At 39.7% G+C, this 19,790-nt stretch overlaps 1 protein-coding gene across 2 annotated transcripts in view; it reads right to left on the minus strand.

Moving 5' to 3' along the window:
- The window catches only part of PPM1L (protein phosphatase, Mg2+/Mn2+ dependent 1L), a 108,561-nt gene that overhangs the window by 25,739 nt on the left and 63,032 nt on the right, over positions 1–19,790 (minus strand). For both annotated transcript variants that reach the window (XR_013931691.1, XM_080409554.1), the window contains exon 2: positions 7,435–7,609. Coding sequence is in view for 1 of the 2 variants with exons in the window: in XM_080409554.1 (XP_080265680.1) it covers positions 7,435–7,609 (175 nt within the window). In the remaining variant the exon portion in view is untranslated. The remainder of the gene's footprint in view (positions 1–7,434; positions 7,610–19,790) is intronic.

The following is a 19,790-nucleotide window of genomic DNA, read 5'->3' on the forward strand; positions in this document are numbered from 1 at the left end:
TCTAGAATTCAGGAAGAACACTACAGTACTGACAGCGACTATCTCAAGCAACAGTGCACATCAACTGAATCTATAGGTTTTCAAATGAAATCTAACAAAAACTTATGCAAAATAAATCTCAAATAATGGTTTTAATTCCCCAGAGCTTACTTCATTAGGCCAAAGATACAAACAGGGAAGATGGTAACCAGGTGGTGATAATGCAGTGTCCCTGAAAAAAATCTTTAAAAGGCTGGAGAAGCAACCTTTCCCGAATGCAAGAGACATCAAACCACCCTTCCACTGGGCACAAACCAGAACTGATTCTATCTCAGGTTATGGTTAAACTAAGTAACCACCCAAAAAATAAGTTTATGCATTTTAAAGATGCTTTCCAGACTTAATCGATAAGTACACAGAAAGAAAAAGGTCAGTTAGTAATAATTGGTATTAAAACCATTACATGGATTATAAACCATTTTCTATTACACTTCTGAATCTCAGCACTCTGCAGGGCTGTGTTGGTTTCTTCTCTTTCTGCAGGACTTTGGTAATCGCAAAATTATTTTTTTTTAATTGCTTCAAATGTATAAACACCAAAGTAAAGAATACATGGCATTTATACAGCAAGACTAAAAATAGTTACATATACTTGAGTGAGAACAGAACACTTCATGTGATTAATAAAAAAATCCCTAACTTACTGACACAGCCCTGCAGAGTCACCATTGGACCTACACTGCACAGAGGTTTCACCAAATATAAAAACAAAAAAAAAATTTTTTTGGTTTACCAAATCTATAAATAGATTTACTAAATACTCCAAACCAAGTATTGTTAGCATTTATCAGTTCTGGAAAAGCAACTGCTAGCTGACAAATGGAAATATCTAAATACCTACTTCAAAAATTGATGAGGAAGTGAAGAATATTTCACAGGCAAGTAGGCACCTGTCAAAGTGCTACTTCTGCTCTGAGCTTCTGCTGAAAGGCTACAATTACAGGAATAATAAAAATTTATTTTAATGGAGCAAAAGAATACAACATGCTTGGGCTGGCTTAAATACATGTCTGTTGTTTATAAACATTGCCAATATACCAGAAAGCTGGAAGACCACAACGCAGGAAATTCAGGAGTCACACAGTTTGCATTGAAGCTACAACCTGAAATGTAGTTTAAATGGGTTTATGTGTTCACATACAGAGACACTGAGGCTGGCGTTCAGCTCCTCACTAGAGCTGCTTCCCTGTATTTTACCTGTGAACAACAAGCTAATTCAAAGCCAACAGAAAAGAGCAGGCACATTTAGGATACGACTCTTCACATACTAAAGCACATGCTTAAAATAAATCCATCAATCACCCTAGAAACACCATTCTCCTTCCAATGACTACTGAAGAGCTCTAGAGAAGTTGCCAGAACTGATGTCTTTAATGCAGGTATCAAAAAGTAGAAGAGGCTAACTCTGCCCTCGATGTCTGCCCTGTGATTTCTGCTGCAGGTACTGGCCCTCTGCAGAAGAAGAGCACTGTTTCACAGTGACCAAGTTTTAGCTATACCTTTAACGTGTAAAAGAAATAAAATAATCCAAAGAAAGCGTGGAGCATAAGGCAGAGATTAAATAAATTCAGCAGTAATCATCTGGCTATAAAGGGTAAAACTTCTACTGTATTATCTGGAAAAAGCACAACATCAAGTTCTCACTGCAGTGACCAAGACTCAGAGAAGGGAGTTGGTTTAGATCATGTTTTTGAGACCAAATAGCTAAAAAACATTTAAAAATCAAACCTGAGCTGGAGAGAAAGCAGCCACCCGTGGTGGCCTGCAGGCCACTCTCGTTTTCTGCTTGTCAGAAGGAAGCCTCTGGCACAGCAATAAATGTTGCCCAACACATTTGAGCGCTGTTAGTTACACATCTGCTGTGTCGAGGTGTTTGCAACACATCAGAAAATAAATGTACTGGATTGCTAAACCCCTGTCAAGGGGCGCTCACTACAGCACACACAAATCCTACCCAGTAGCATCTCTCGAGATAATAGAAACACATCATCTCCTATAATTATCCTTTTCTTCAGAAAAAGACATAGTCCCTGGCTCTTCTCTTGCTTGCTGTCTCCTTCCCGCTCCCCTAGTTTTGTTCTTTCATATTCCATGCAACCCACTGCCTTTGCAACTGTTGTTTTTATCATGTTTAGTGTATGACACTCCTTCCTGCTCTTTAAATCCCTCCTAAAAAAGTACATAATGCTTTTCAACCATTTTTTAAGCTCAGGTCACTTCATTTTTGGCAGTATTACATGTTCTTGTAGGACCATTATCACTGTGTAACTGTCAGATTACGGATGCCTGCTCTTCCCAGTGCTGTCAGCACAGCAAGCCCATACTCTGCTTTACTGGTAATGGCTGTAGCCAAGACTGGAAAAGAAATATTCCCAAGCCTCCTTGTCAGGACAAGGATTTCAACACCTGAAAAGTCAGCACTACTGAAAGTGTGTTCCCGTATTTCCCCAACGACCAAGCCCTCCATGAAAAGGACCAGTCAAACACATACCACAAGCATGGTCCAAGCACAAGTGTGCATTGTAAGACTTTTTTTTTTTTTTATATTTTGAAGAAGGACATAACAAACCCAACAGATTTCTTTCTGCATTTTTAATGGGTTACTGCTGAGCACGAGCCACCTTGGGATAAACATTACAGCAAAGACAACTTGCTTGATCTTCCCTGTGATGTAGCATAACGATGACTTTACCTGCTAAAGCTCTTTGCAGTGGGAAAAAAGGTTTTCCCCCAGAAGAGTATTTATTATTTCAAATTGTAGGATGTATTTTGATGCAATTTTACTGCCTTAATTTTCTCATTTTCTCCTTGTAGTCACTTTCTCTGGGGGAAAACACCTGCCTGCACTGCTAGAACGGGAGCACTGTAATTGAAAAAGGAGCATCATTGGCCCTTTGATGATTAAAGTTAACCTTTTCCCAGCATGACCACACTAGCACGGATGCTTGTGTGAAGCAGATGGATTTGCCAGCCTCTTGGGCTGAAGTTTAATCCTGGATATTTTTGCCTTTCTGTACTTTTGCCAGCAACAGCAAATGCCCACAGGACTGGATCTACGCTGGGTTGCAGTCCTGAAGTCAGAATGAAGGTCTGAGCCTTGGATTTACTCAGAGCCAGTTTTCACAGCTGCAACTACTAGTGAAACCAGACTTAGCCTTCTGTGAAGCACAGACATACAAGTTCAATAAGAGGAGCTGATTTAATTCCTTATCAATTTATTATATACTAAATCAGGCCAGGAATGAGGATAGGAGGACGCTGCATCATCTGCTTTGCAGGAATGTGTGATTCCCAGGGAGAGCACAGCACCAGGCATTGCTGAGGAAGGCGGACTACAAACCCCATCTCATCAGAGACAAAGCGCAATGTGTTGTAGCACCAATCACCACATTTTATCTCAGCAGAAAATAAATTCTGTTGCTAAAATTGGAGTATTCAGGCGATTTGGGACACGGACTGCTAGCATAAAAACCTTGCTTTAAGAAACACTATGGTAGTAACAGCGAGCGTTGCAAGCAATGGTGCACATCAACTGTAGCTAAATTTTACAAATGAACTCTAACACAAACCACACCTATAGGGAGAGGTGCGCAGGGTCTGGGCAGGTGTGAGCTTTCGGTCCCCCCGGGAAGATGTGAGGAGGAGCAGCCACCCATTTTCCTTGCAGTGTGCTCCAGGAAATGCTGGGCACCCTGGCAAATATTAGCTAAGAAAACATGTTTTGGGCTGACATGTGGCTGTGGATACAGTGCCTAAATATCTTTCATGACTGCTTCATGGCAGGAAAAAATGAAATTAATCTTTTTTGTCGCACAATAATGAAATTCAATTTCTACAGGACTCTGGGGGAGAGGAGCCATCCATTAAAGAAAACCCTATTGACAGCACAAAACCACCACCAGAATCTCCTAGCAGGCTTTCGCTACCTGCCACACCAGAGTTAAATGCCAAAGCGCTTTTAAATATCCCAAATTTGTATTTGTACAGAGTAGTCACCGACTACTCCAGCTGTTTAGAGATGCTACAAAGCAAAGGAATAGGATTAATATCCAACAAAGCTTCAGTGGGAAAAAATGTTCTTGCACAAAATTAACCCAGCCGTAGCTAGTCAAGAATGCCACTTTTTACACTAAAGGATTTAAAGATTATGAGAGGATTCGTACCCGTCTGTCACTTTTGGCCTGCTTTCATTTTATAAAGCTTCCCTCGTCAAACTTTACTAAAAATCTTGTCAACATTTGATTATTTTTAGATGAACTCATTTTATTTGGTACCTCTGATACACTGATTTCCTAAAGGGAAAGATTTACAAAAAGTCATTAGGATGTTGAGCCCACTGAAGCTGCACGTTATTAATATTGCATGCTACTAGAAAGGCCAAATTAACATGCAAAATTGTACCAGAAACCCAAGCCATTCTAGTGCAGTTCTGTTTTATTCTGACAAATGGATGTAGCTGAATTCTACCCATTTTGGGACACAGCCCCGGGGTGAAAGGAGTCAGCTGGGGGTGAGCACTCTGTGAACCCTTGGAAAACAGCCCTTCCAAGAGGGACGGGAAAGGCTTCTGGATGGAAAAAAGTCTGCTCCTTTGCTGGGAAAGTGCTCCCCTCCACACAGCACCCTGCTACAGTCAGCCACTGACCCCTTGTACCACATACCTTAAACTCATAACTTTCTAATTTCCCTGGCTGACATAGCAGAACTCCAACTGCTCATGATTACAGAAATTAAACCGGGTTTTGCTCATGTCACACATAGTCCCCAACCAGTCAAAGCTGTATTTTCCCTTCACATCACAATCACTTTTGTTTTCACAATTTTGATTTTTAAAGATTGCTTTCTTCATTATGTATGTAAGAACAGCAGCTTGATCTTCTCACTGAATAGACTTTGGTATGGAAAAACACTAATAAAAAGAAAAATGTCACCAACACAACTGCTTGAGCGCTGAATAGCTGGAGCACTCTGGATCACAGACAGCTGCTGCAATTATATTTAACTGCCCATTTTCTGTGCTTTGCTCACAATCAGATCTTACTTCAAAAGCAGGTAGCACCATTCCTGCTTTTGTTGTAAACAAGTGGCATGATTAGAATGACGAACAGGTTCCATCTCTGTGTTTTAATCTCTACAGATGTCTCTACCTGATTGGGCAGCTGAAATTTTGGCTTATTATTTACACTAAGCTGCGCTCTCTGTTCGTTCTGAATGCTGGGACTTTTCTAAACTAGTTAGTTCTGTAGTTTCTCATTTCTACATGACTGTTTTGTAGCATGATATAAATCCCCAAATGTGTGTTTCAAGCAGTTTTAATCTTTGCTTTCTCTTACAAACACAGAGTTTTCAATAAAGGAAAATACTTTCTTTTTCTTCTGACAGGATTTGGTAATTTCCTCTACTACATTTTCTCCTTAAAAAACTTCTATCAATCAAAATGACTGGAAAGATGAAGTGACTGAACCAGAGAAAAAGATTTACTTGAGTCACTGGATTGGTAAATTCTGCATTAAAAAAGATAAACAGAAGAAACAGAAAGCAATGATTTTTGAAGCTTATTTTTAATGCATCATTAAAAACAGGCCATAAGTGATTAAAAAAAGTATCCTGCACCCTCATTTTAACTCAGTTCTCCTTTTGGGAACTCATATGACTCTGACATCCTGAAGTACGTGACATGTTGTCTGCAAATGGCACTGTATGGGACTCGAGAGCATCCGCCATCAAAGCAGTTTAAGAGAATCAGGCTTATTTATTGGGTGAGTGCCTGAATATAATTGATATAGTAATAGAGCACTGTAATTACTTGAAGTTACTAAAGCTCACAGCCCTGTAAGTACCCAGAATGCGCAGTCTGCAAATGGCATTTTAAGTTGCTCGAGTGCGTTTGAGATCAAAGTAGCTTAAGAGAATCACATTGCTAGTGAGTGGGAGTCTGAGTAGAAGTCTGAACGAAGTTGATAAGCAGTCTGAGCATTTAAAGTACTTCAGGGCACTGCAGCCCGAGTACAAAGTAATAGGACAAAATAACACCAGCTTGTCAGTGCTTGGTTTTCCAGAGCTGGACTACTGATGAGAAACTCAGATGATGGCAATTTTAGCAGGGTACCACCTAACCAAACAAAAGAGTGATCCATTTGGGCTGCTGTCTGGAAAACATGATCTAAACAATATGAAAAACCCAGTTACAAATTTGAGGCTTCTGCCTGGAACACAGCTCAGCACAGCTCCCCAAGGCCACCACAGTGCCAGGTACAGTCAGGGGAATAACAGAACAAGAAAATGCCACCAGGGATTAAGAAAAACCCTCAAATGGGGACATACTATGACAAGGCTGCTTGAGGCTGGTTGGTAGGGCTGCAGATGAAAGGAAGTGGTGTGTTGCAGCTCTCAGCCACATGTGGTTAAAGCAGAGAAACACAGCAACATCTTTCAGACAGAGCTAAGAAATGGATGCTGAGAGATGTGCTACTGGGGAGAGTGCAGTGAGCCACACATGCACACACCTGGAGCAGAAACACACAGCTCGTCCAGACAGACTTCCATATGCATTGCCAGTCCGCTCATTACCGTGAATACTAATTCAGTGGTAAAATAATGAATTCTTCTTTTTGTTCAATTCCTTCTTTGCAAGGTTGCCTCATTAATTTCAATTTATCTACACACTGAGAAACTTGGGAAGATTCAGGGGAGTAGGCGCATAGCATATATGGGTAGCTAGTTTGGAAGATCAGCAGAAAACATGAAGAGCAACTCATTTTTCCTCTGTAACTGTGAAGATCACGCACCAAGACAACTCTGTGAAGGATCTAAAAGCTAGAAGAAACTTCTAACTACTTTAACAAAATGCTAGTAAGTAGTATTAGCTATAATTAAGAAAACCTTCAAATTATTAAGAGGTGAATAACAAAACTGAACCCCCCTGTAACTGCACTGTTAAAATGCCTCCAACGCTCAACAAATTAAGTAGTTTTGGGTATTCACGTGCATAACGTCACATTTAAAAATCAAATTCTGTGACTATCCAGTACACTCTTAACTAAGTAAGCCCAAAAATAAGTTAGCAATGAAGGAGAAAATCACAGAAACCAGGTCGCACCACTTGCAGAGACAATAAAGAGACACAGCTACATCAGTCAACATCAGTGCATTGCAAAGGACAAAGTGCTGTTAGAAAAATAACTGTCCTTTCAGATAGTTAGTATTCAATTACTGATGTGGAAAATTTTCTATCTCAACTTGATTTTAGGAAAAAGAAATGTTTCACTGAGTCACTTCATACCTTTGAGGACAAAGTTCAATTTGCCAGCACAAGCACTAGTATTCAGGAGAAAGACTGAAAGTGAGCAATTCTTTTTCAGTAAAATGTAATTTAGAAAGAAACACAAAATATACCTGCTTCATCATAGGATACAGTCAGTTTTTCCAGCATTTCTCGATCAATTGATAAAATCTGCTGTTCCAGGATGGTTTGGTAAGACAGCACACTGTTCTCCTTGTCCTTCTCGTAGTCCTGAAGATGTTGTTTTAGGACTTCAGGCAGGCGGGACTTCACGTATTCTGCTGCCGACTATGTACAAAAGAGGTAAAAGTTTAACTAATATTGTCTTTTGAAAAGATTAACACATGTCCATAGTATTTTTTTTTAAATTTAAAGCATTCTCCAACGTAACTCCTCACAATAAAATACTCAATGCTACTAACTCCATGGTGCAAAATCCACAGGTCATTTCTCTGCCAAAATGACCCCTGCCCACCCAAAACTTCCAAGGAGTCAGGGATATAATGGACCAAATTCCTCTAAGCTGAGGCATAATGCACTCTTCAGCAGGGAATCTATGGCAGTTCAGAAGGAGTTACCTATGCTGGACTAGACACATACATACCACAACAGCTCAACTTATTAACATATTTTGAAAATATAATCATGAAATATAATGGTTTTATTCTAAATTTTAAAGTACAAACTGAAAGAGTGGAATCACTTCACCTGCTATTGATACAAACCCAGGCTTAGACAGGGAGATAGAAGCGAATGTTTAACAGCATTAAAAAAATACATACATATACACACATGCATACACACACAGAAAATTCTTTTATATTTTTTTCTCTGACTGCTCCAGGCCATAAGGGAACAGAAATTAACACAAGGTGGCATGGTTGTACCGATGTTATGGACCTTTGTGCAAAAACATAAATGGTGGTAACTAATAAGAGCATCTGCCTCTGGAGAGGTGTGAGTGCCCCAGGATCCCTGCCACCACTGAACAGCTCTCTCCTTCGGGGCTTGGGCTCAGACACCCTAAGGAGATCCAACGCAAGATAGCTTTCTGGTTTTTAAGCATTAGCATCCCTCTCCTGCGAGTATTACACTCCCACTATAAGGGATAATTAGAAAGTCCCTCTTTCTGGCACGGATTTGGGGTTGGTTTTTCCTGCTTTCCATCTCTGATACAAATGGAACTGGAAAAGGGAGAATGTAGCCCAGGCTGCTGCCCTGCTCCAGCTTTCCTGCCAACCTCAAGACAAAAGAGAAAAATAAATGATAACAAGGTCATATTATTTCAGGCCTGGGACTGACCAGAAGTTACCTCTACTCAGCAACAGGCTGTTCCTGGATTTATATTTAGTTTTCCAAAGTCAACTGCCAATTAAATTGCAACCTTAAAATATCACTACAGTTGTGTTCAATTTTTCTGCAAGCTAAGCCATGTGAGACAAATGAAATTATTCTAGAAAAACCAAACAAACTCTCCACACGAGTACAGCATACTTAATGTTACTTTGTAATAGTGATTTTCTTCCAAGGGAAGGCCAAAAGATACACCAATTATTTTAGTCCAAGTTCAGGCACTTGTGGTTAGTGTTTCCTTTGAGAAGAGGTTTTTACTCTGCAGGGGAGTATTTTTGTGCGCTTCCCAAGGCAGCAACTTTAAAAAGCAGAAAACAAAAGAATAATTTATACATATTCATTTCCTGAAATACAGTGCCAGCTACGTGAATATTTATATATTACTGGCTGTAAGCATGTAAGGAAAAATACCCGTCCTGTCCCAACGATCTTGCAGCCCAAGGGAAAATCAGGAGACAGATGGGTACAAGCAGATGGGAAAACCATCCGGCCCATCAGCCGCAGTCGGTGTGACGGACAGCCATCGCCAGCCACGTGCAGCCCAACTGGCAAATTTTTCCATAGACATCGAGGCAGAGGATTACACCTACTTCAAGTGTGATCTCACAGGCGGGGTTTCTCCCCCTCAGCGAGAAGCAAAAGCCAACACTTGCTTAGCCCACTGCCTTTCAAATTACATCTAGATTAAAGATTTAAACTGTAAAGCAATGATGAAACTGATACAAACTCCTCTCTTTTTCCAGCAAGAAAGGTGATCAGCTACATCTGAGTAATTACGTCCTTAGCTGCACTGCAGCGATGAGACAGATAGTACTATATTCTATTCAGTACAAAAGCAATTCTATCTTGGTTTTAAAAAGTTACTCCCAGTACCTGGAATATTAAAAAATAAAAAGCGTGAGGGTGTGAGCGCATGTTTATGCATGTGCTTGCAATTAAAGAAACCAAGAAGCTAACTGTACTGGGTGAATAAAAAATAAACAACATTTATCAAAGAAAGACTTCCACCATTTCCATGCTCTTCCATCTTGCCGCAGTTCTCACCACACAGACCACAACACTCATTGACCAGATCAGAAACGCCCCCTGCACCCGTCCCACATGGACCTCGGAGCAGGTCACGATCCAGAGACCCATTTGCCAGGATGCTGCTCACGGGCAGCCTGCCGGCAGAGCATCCCACCCCCCTGGGCAGCCCACCAACAGCTCGGCCGCTCCTCCACCAGCCAGCACAGGGGTCCCCTCGCTCTCAGGATATCTATTTTCATTAATATATATTTGTGTCACAGGTGGAAGTTAGGGGAAATAAACCCATTTCAGTACTTTGAGGTTTCAAAATAGCTTCATCCTTCTCCTCCCTATGGTCCCTCTTACTCCTGCAGGAAGGAATTACAAATGTAGCTGCTCCTGGAAAGTGCCTGGCCTCAGCCATTAATTATAGGTACAACTAGTGGTACAATATTTTCTGGTCAGCCTTCCTCATCACCACCCCTCTGAGAAAGCAACTTGGAGCCATAGGCACTGCAGCAGTGAGAAATACAAAAGAAATGGTGGTCCTGCTCACGCAGACACCTTCCCACAGATCGCTGCTTCAAAACAACAGCTTTGCAGAAATGCACATTGCTGAACGACTACCTCTCTTGGTCACAATAACCTCCTATTTTCTGGTAGAAATTTATCCTTTTCTTTTATAAAATTGTAACTGCAGCATCCCTTGTGGATCTGTTTTCAATGTGAAGCACCCTTCTCCAAATTAAATGAAAGATTGACTTTAACACCTTAATTGGCTATAGGGAATTTCATCCTACCATTGAAAACTAATATTCCACATATAGAGAATAAGTTTTAAAACATTTACATACAGTGAAATACACTTGCAGTGCTTATTCACACACACACAAAAATATCACATTTTTATCTATTCATTAAAAAAAACCCTACATAAAAATCACATCAGGAAATGCTGAAATGCCTCACTATGTAGTAACCTGAACTTTAGATGCAGCCAGCATCTGTCTTTAACTTTCAAATTTGCCCACTTTTTTTAATTTTTAAGTAATATATATCCAATACAAATTGACATTTTATAAATTATGCTAACTGCCTACTAAAATTTGTTCTGCTTTTCTGAAGTGCATCCTTCTGGGAGCACCATTGTATGTGAGGAAGCAAAGACCTAAACCAGTTAATTAAAGGCTTCTTTATGAAGCTACTTCAAAAATCAAGTAGCACCTTGACAAAGCAGTCTCCTTACACAGTTACATTCAGTAGAGTATTTGGCGTCTGGAAGGCTACCACAGCCGCAGGGGACAGTTGCATCCTTGCACATCCTCATCATGTTCTGCAGGCTGCTACAGCTCAGCATGTCCCACAGCCTGGCTTCACCAACCCACCTGACCTTTAAAATTCAGGTTTTCACCAAAGCAAATGCAGGGACCTTGCATATTTCTGGCACTTGAAACACTCATGCAGGTCTCATTAAACTGTGCTACTGGCTGATAAACACTGTTCAGTGGAAAACCCTCTCTAAGCGGCAACACCCTGGGAATCTGCTTGCTGCTCACCCCTCGGTGGGGTTGGCTAGGAGGAGCATCAGGACTGGCTCCTGAATTATGTGTCTCTCCATGCAGATGTTTGCACACAGAGAAGATGCACCTACACGGCATGTGTGTAAACATGCAAGAAGTGACTGGAGTACTCTATGACAAAATACATTAATTAAGATGGCAAGTGTTAAGCAACCCCATGAAAAGCAAGCAATGCAAACGAGAGCTATGGGAAGATCAGAACACTGGCACATAAGCAACTGAAGGATTTAATTAGATGGAATGGCCATTATTTATAAACACAGATTTCCAATTTAAAAAATGGAAGACAGAGACTTTATTGCCTCAGACCTGCACTCTGCAGCAGTTCTTATGATTTACAGGGGAAGGAGGGAAAACACAAATTTATGGTCTTAATATTCTTGGGACAATTCATTCTGCCTGCCCAGTTACTGCAAACATTCAGAGATCACAGGAAAATACAGGATCCATTTTAGAGTGTGGTATTGTTGGTGTAGCACGTACACCAATGAAGGATTTCAAAACCCATCCAGATTCCTCTATCACATCTTGCTGCCTATCTTTTCACACATTTCCCTCCCTTCCAAAGACACACAGGTCGCTATGACAAGTTTCCTTCTTCAGAGACAACACACCATGAACTGCTGGGCAACAACAGAGTTCACCTTATGAAAAGAGGAATTTCAGCTTTGTTCACCTCTTGGTTTAGCTCAGGGAAAATATTTTTTAAGCAGGATCAAGTGAGTTTGACAAATAAAAGCCTGAGGGGGGTACAACAACTGAACATGGGTGTAAACCCTATGGAAGATAGTGTTGGCCATGATAATCTCATGGGAAGGAAACACAATAAAGAGCAAAGTGGGATTGATCTATGGACTGTATTAGACATCTCCACAAGACTTGTGGAGAATACACAAAAGGAGCTGGGAGGAAATCAGTACAGTATCAAAACTATAATATAAATGGGCAGTAAGAGAAGCTCGGTAAATAACTCACAAGACTAGATTACTAATACAGATAACTTACTAAGAAAAGAGGCTATGGAAATACGGAAGCGCCCTGCACATCAAGAGAGTATTTGCTCTTTTAGGTCCAGTCTGTAAAAGGGAGACAGCCCTGACAAAAGTCATCATGTAAAAAAGAGAAGCAGAGGGCACTACCATAGCACAGGCCCATCAGATACTGAATGAAAAACCAAGAAGTTGGGGGTTTTTAACCAGGAACTGGAATAATCGACCAAAGCACAAGATGTAATGAAGTACTGCAACTACTCAGATATGTTTATAGGAAATTATTCAGAGCACAGGTTGTCCAGCAACCTTGGAGTGTGTTGGTAATAGCAGCAAAAAACATAGCCAGGGTGAGGGATGTTCCAGCACAGAGAAGCCCCCTAAGATAAGCAAGGCAAAAGACAATTTGCATGAAAGTGCCGATTAATTCTTCAGGGAGAAAACAACATAATAAAGACAAAGGACTTTAAAGTAAGGACACTTAAAGATCTCTGAGGCTTCACAGTACAAAAAGACCAACAGCTGCACATCAAAGGAGAAAAGAAGGTATGGGACCAAATGTTTCCTTAGAGAAATTATGTGAATGAAAACTATCCCAATGCAGAAAACGCCCAGGAATTAACCTGGCTAAGCCACAAGCTGCTCAGTGATCTCAGACTCGAGAAGGACACATATACACAGTCAGAATAGTATGTGAGTATAAAAGAATAACAAACACTGAGAAACAAGTGGAGACTAAAGAAAAAAATGACTTGGAGCTAGCCAAGGTAGCAAGAAAAAATTCTGTAAGTTCATTTGTAATAAAAGAAAAAAAAAAACAGGCAAAATGTTGCTCTGCTGCTCAGCAGAGTAGAAAAGATATTGACAGATGGTGCCATAAAAGCTGAAGTATTTAATGTGGGTTTTTGACACAGTACTCACTATCTTTACCTTGTTGCATTCAACTAGCAGCTAATATCAGAGGCAAATAACCAAGATCTCAAGACAGAATAGGGAAAGAACACACTGGAAAGTGCTTATAAAGATTAGATATTTTCCATCTGGCTGGGCCAGATGAAATTCATTCAGGTATACATAGGTAATGGGCTGAAACAATCTCTTTAATGACCTCTGTCTTTGAAAATTCACAGAGGATGGCGAGATGCTATTTGGAAAGGGCAAATATCGGGGCTACTTTTAAAATAGTATAAAGGGAGAGAAATGGAATTACAGACTAGTCAGTTTAACTTTGATGCCTAAAAAATGGGATAAAAGATCAAATGATTTCTACGCACATGAAAGCACCAAGATTTGTAAGATGCAGAGAGCAAAGTGGCTCTCTCAAGGTGTAAGGAGACCTGCTAATTCAGTTCCTGTCAACTGCAGTCTAGGGAGCAAATGCTCCCTTGCTTGTTCCAGCAAACACACCCGTGCTTAAAAGTCTGAGTACCACTGATCACATCATCATCGTAGACAAATCTTTCATGCTATTCTCTTAAGCCTTAGGGGATCCCAGAGAAATAGCCTACCATGTAAATTAGTACACTGAATCCCATGCAGATCAAGCATTTCAGACACTCTTCCAGGATTAAGATGCATCTCCAGAGTCGCTTTGGACCCAACGCGTGTGTTTGGTGCTTCCAGGGAACGGATGCCTGTCACTGCCAGAATCCGACCTTCATTCACAGCTCAATCATTTCAATGCTCACAGAAAAGATTTCAACTAGAGGTGCTATTTGAAATACATAATGATCCCATTTGGAATGTCACATTCCATATTTCAGACTAGTAGTACTCCGTAGCAAAAATAATTTTACATACAGGTTTCTGGACCCACATCTTTAAGAAACCCGAAAAACACCCACACAATTCATTATTCTAGGAACAGTGCACTTATTAGATATCTCCCAATAGGATGGGAAAAACCATGGCATGATAAGGTTGTGGACAAGAAATGCTTTTTTTGTAGCAATGACCATAAGGCTTTCCTGTCCATTTTTAAAAATTACAGTACAAAAAATACTTTTTTATATATGTATTGCTCTAAAATCAGATTGCTAGGTTAATGAAATCACATCCCAGATTAAATAAAAGATCTGAAGGTCAATCTCCCCCTGACCCACCTCATTCTAATAGAGATATCCTTTCTTCCAGGGGTGAACCAGGACAACTTTATGAGCATATTCCCTCTGTCTAGCCATCCTGTTTTCAGACTTGGTGCAGCACAGGTAGTAAGTATTTTTTCCTATTTTACTGTCATTTCAAGAGTTGTTTCTTGGCATCCTGATGCCCTGTCAGATACATACTATAGGAAGGAAACGGTTAAAGCATATACTTTGGGTTCCTGCCTTCCTGAGAGCTAAACTTACTGCAGACAAACACCTTCTCAACTTATTCACACTACAATGCAGGAAAGGCTGGTGTTGATTGAAGCAGACACAAAAATTCTGCCTCCAGGCCCACATGTGCCACTTCAACTGATTTCAGAGAAATATACGTATATCAGCCCTGACTCCCACATCTCACACATGGTATTTAGGATCAGATGCCTCTCCTTCATCAGCATGAACCACAAATAACTCCACTGTAGTCAGTGAGATTTTGCTGAGGCAAACTTCTTGGAATAAGGACATGAAGCTATGAATAGTTATTCAAAAGGAAAACATACGATAGCAAAACATAATCTACTCTCAAGAGGATAATACAAGATCTACAAATGGCACCAAGACAAACATTTTGCCCTCTAAAGCAAGGAACTATTTAAAGGACAAACATGCCTAAAGAAACCTGTTAGTAGAGTTTTCCTGTAATAGAAACTTCTGGTGCACCTGGCCTATTATTTTCTATTAAAAAGTGTCTTTTTTTCTCCAAAATAAATATTTAAGAAAATAATTTACTATTGATCAATATGTATCCTAGGAAAGCCAAACTCACAATTTAAAACAAGGTTATTAGCAAAAGCATGGTATCTGAAAATGTTTGGGGAACTCAGAAATTCTCTCCTAGGACTTTCAGCAAGACTGAACACTGAAAACACCACTATTATTTTGCAATCCATGCACAATTTATTTCTGTAGCAGGAAAAATATTAGCCTCACAAACATCTTTAGTTAATCAGAAGCTATATAATCATGAGAAAATTAACCTGATTCCAAGGAGATGTATAAAGTTCAAATTAGTATTCATACTGGATTGTCAGAGATATATTAAATACATAATTACAGTAATCCACAGCTGCTTCAACTGTAGAAAATAATGAATTGCCCAGTGAGAACTAGTGTCCATGAAATGGAAAGAAAAGGCCATCTGTTGGGGAGCTTTTCTCTGACTTCATGCTTTGAGCATGGAGAGCTTGATCTTCTTTGACACAGTCTATATGTGGATTTATGGCTACAAGCAATCCAAATAATCCTATCACCAAACAGAAACGATAAAAATAAAAAATGATGATGACTTATGGCTTTAAATTATGCTTTTTAGTTTCTTCCCTAAGACAGCACTTGTCATTCACTTCTTAAATAGACTTACTTAAATGTCCTAGAATGAGAAGCAAGTCAACGAAATTTGTAATGGAAAAATTACATGTTCTGTTCTCCCTCCCACTCCCCCCACCATTAGTCATATAGAAATGTGTGCCACTGCAGTGTGCATGCACCGAATGTTGGCATGGTACTCGTTAATCTAGGATATGGATCAGAAGAGGTGAGAGTAAATACAGAACAATTATTTTCCATCTTCCAATGAGGGAGTGGTTAGTGAAATACACGTACAAGTAATTTTTTTAATAACTGATTTTAATTAATTAATTAAAATTAACAAAAATAGGTTCCATGTGATATAGTCAAGCAGTTACTCATTTTACAGACGAGGAAAGAAACAAAGCACAGAGACATTTGTCAGATTTCACTGCAATTGGCAGAGCTACAAGGAGTGCTCTGGAATCTGGACGTCTAATTAGAAGATTAATTTTATCAGGGCAAGGGGGAGCATTATGATTATCTTGTCTGGCATCTTGAATCAGGACCGTAGGACTTCCCTGTCTCATTGTTTGAATGAATAAGTTGCATATTTTTCAGAATTACTATTTCAGAGACAGAGAATCTTCCACAGCACTTGGAAGTTAATTATCCTTACTGTTAGAGGAGAAATTCACATGCTACAGAAAATGTTCACATTATTTCCAATCTGAATCTGCTATTATCTATGACTTTCAGCCACTGAATCAAGTAAAATGTCTGCTCACCTACATTCCTCTTTCTCATGTAAATACATGCAAATTGATCAAATCACCCCATTATCTCTCATTGATAAATTCCATAGATGGAACTCATTGAATGGCACATTATTACATGTCACATTATGACGCACCCTTTCTAATCTTTTCAGGCATTCATATGGTTCTCCTTTGAGCACATTTTCCAACATTGTTCTTTAGGGGTAATCATCACAGTAAGGCAACACACCATGGAGGAAGACTTACTAATACCAAAACCACGTCCTTACTTTCATTAACCATTTGCATTATGCTTATTGGCTCACCACTGCCTTGAGATCTCATGTGCAGTTCATGCAATCCCTAAATCTTTTACGACTTATACTGCGCACCACTAGATAGTGGATTATACTGAAATGCATGCTTACATGTCTTCACCCAAGAAATGAGTCAAATTTCTCTGGATCTTTAATTGAACATCATTATTTATCCCTTCTCCAATCTCTGATAAGAATAAGTCACATCCCTATAAGAGCCAGGATGGCTCTCCATATGAATATACCCACTGAACAATTTCTGTTTATAATTATCCCAAAGTCTATCACATAACCCAAGTTTAATCCCTTTAATACATACCTTATTGATTTGAAAGTATTCAAAATAGCATGTACATCAAGTCAAAACACATGTTCTTCTCGTAAGATTTGGCTAACCACTATGAGAACTATTATTACTGATGAAAACAATCAAATGCTTTGGTTCATAGTTAAAACAATCAAATGCTTAGACTCCATGAAGTGGAATCCTACTCACAAGGAAATCGAGTATATTCTGATTAAAGAGCCTGGATGATGGGACAGAGTGCACGCTCAGCAACTTCACAGATGATATAAAACTAGGAGGAGCACTTGATACACCAGATGGATGCGCTGCCACTTAGAGGGACCTGGACATGCTGGAGAAATGGGTCAACAGGAACTTCATCAAGTTCAACAACGGGAACTGCAAAGCCCTGCCCCTGGGGAGGAACAACCCCAAGCACCAGTACACACTAGGGGGCCAACCAGCTGGAAAGCTGGTTGAAGAAGGACCTGGAGGGTCCTGGTGGACAGCAAGATCACCACAAGACAGCAATGTGTCCTAGCAGTAAAGAGGGCCAACAGCACAACAGGCTGCATTAAGCAGCGCCTTGCCAGTAGGTTGAGGGGTGATGCTTCCCCTCTGTTCAGCTCCGGTGAGATGCATCTGGAGTACTGGGTCCAGCGAGGGGCTTCCCAGTACATGACAGGGACATACTGGAGTGAGTCCAGTGAAGGGACAAGAAGATGATCAAGGGATTGAAGCACCTGTCATACAAGGAGAGTGTAAGAGGTCTGGGACTGTTCAGCAGAGGGCAGGCTTAGGGGGATCCTTAGGGGGATTTGTGTACAAACACAAATGATAGAGCCAGATTCTGCTCAGCCCAGTGAATGGCCAAGAACCATTGGGCACAAACTGAAATACATGAAATTCCACTTAAACCGAAGAAAAAACTCTTTTTGTGGTGAGCAGTGTCAAACACAGGCAAGTTGCCCGGAGAGGCTGTGGAGTCTCCATCCTTGGAGACAGTCAAAGCCCAACTGGACATGTTCTCAAGCAACCTGCTCCAGCTAGCCCCAGCTGCAGCAAAGGCTGGACTGGATGGTCTCCAGAGACACCTCCAAACCCAGACCCCCTCTGACTGTGAAAATATTTGTAGATAATACAGTGGGATGGCTACTCCACCTAGAATATTTATTCTGACTGTTTAGACAACTACATATATGCACCCAAAAAATGTTTAGTAAATCTATAAAGAATAATGAGAATAAGAGGAATTATTACCCTAGTAAAAGAAAATGCATTAGCACTTAAATTGCATATAACCAGACACAAACTCTGAATCTTAATTGTGCTAGGAAGGCAATTATTATTCATGCCTTTTTTAGGAGAAGAATTAAGATTAGTGGGTAAAATGAACCGAAAATTAGCCACAAACAGAGCATTTATTTTATAACACTCCTGTTAGTTTTAACAAACAGGAAGCTGAGCATTATTGTAAAAGTGATGTATTTCATAAATCCTGGAAGACAACAAGCACAGGCACAAAAGACACACAATAATTATGACTACCATATCCATATGGCCATATGTAAAGGACATTAGTATTTGGCATATGAGACTAATATCTCTATTTGCCAAAAGGCATGATTTAGCTAATGGAACAAAGCAAAATATGTTTGAATGAAGTACTAAAAAAAAATAGGTATTTCAAGATTTAACTGAATTTTTATGCTAATTGTTTGTAACTATTAACATAGATGAGCTGAATATTAAATAAGGAAATGTTAAAAAAGGTTTAAAAACGCATGCAAATACTTGTCCATTACCAGTTAACAGTGCAAAAAAATCTAGTCCCAAATTACAATTTATGGTCGCGAGTGATTACTAAATATAAATGCCTATACAGCTACTGAAGACCTGCCAGAAAAATTTTACCTAACCAGGACGAATTGAAACATTTTTTTATATTACTATAATCAAACTGAAGCAATGGAGGATCTTTTTTTTTTATATTGGCATAAAAAAGCAGAAGTGAGAGAAAGAAATAACACTGAAAATAATGTTTGAAATGTCATAAAACCAACTAACTTCACAAGAGTATTGAACTGCTCATTTTGTAAGCTAAGCATCAAACATTTTTGGATACAGAAAAATATTCCATTTTGTATTTTACTGAGCTCATCAGGTTCAACATAGAAAGCGAAAAAAATCAGATTTGCAAAATGACTACAACTTTGTGCAATCCCCGAGAAATTGATGCTTAAAACTTTGCAATTGTAACCTTGCATCAATGCAGATCCTGAAATGAAAGCCTTCATCAGCAATTAAAGTGCCTTAAAACTACTCTAGGGGATTTCCACAGGTGTTCCTGTTGCAGATGCTTTTCCAAAGAGTAGCAGGATATGAGCTGGTTTATGAAGAATCAGTTTTTTCAGAAGCCTTTCATTCTACTACTTTAGCTGAAGGAAAAATGTATTTATAGCCTCTTAGACTCAATTAAATAGCAAGAAGTATTCTTTCTTTGCCATTGTTCTCTCCCTCCAAGCAAAGGAAGAGTGAGTACAGCAGAATATTTCAGTCTAAATGGCCTCTCCTGATTTAGAGACATCACTGTCTGCCAAGCAGAAATCATCACAGGAAATAGAAAGGTTTGGTCTGGGCTGAAACACTCTAAGAATCAGTTTGTTATGCAGGAGACCAAAAAGACTCTATATTCACCTGCTCAGAATTTTATCAAAATTCAACCATCTGGTCAGAAGCCTGTA

The sequence above is a fragment of the Falco punctatus genome, assembly GCF_963210335.1.
Source record: "Falco punctatus genome assembly, chromosome: 13".
NCBI classification, from domain to species: Eukaryota; Metazoa; Chordata; class Aves; order Falconiformes; family Falconidae; genus Falco; species Falco punctatus.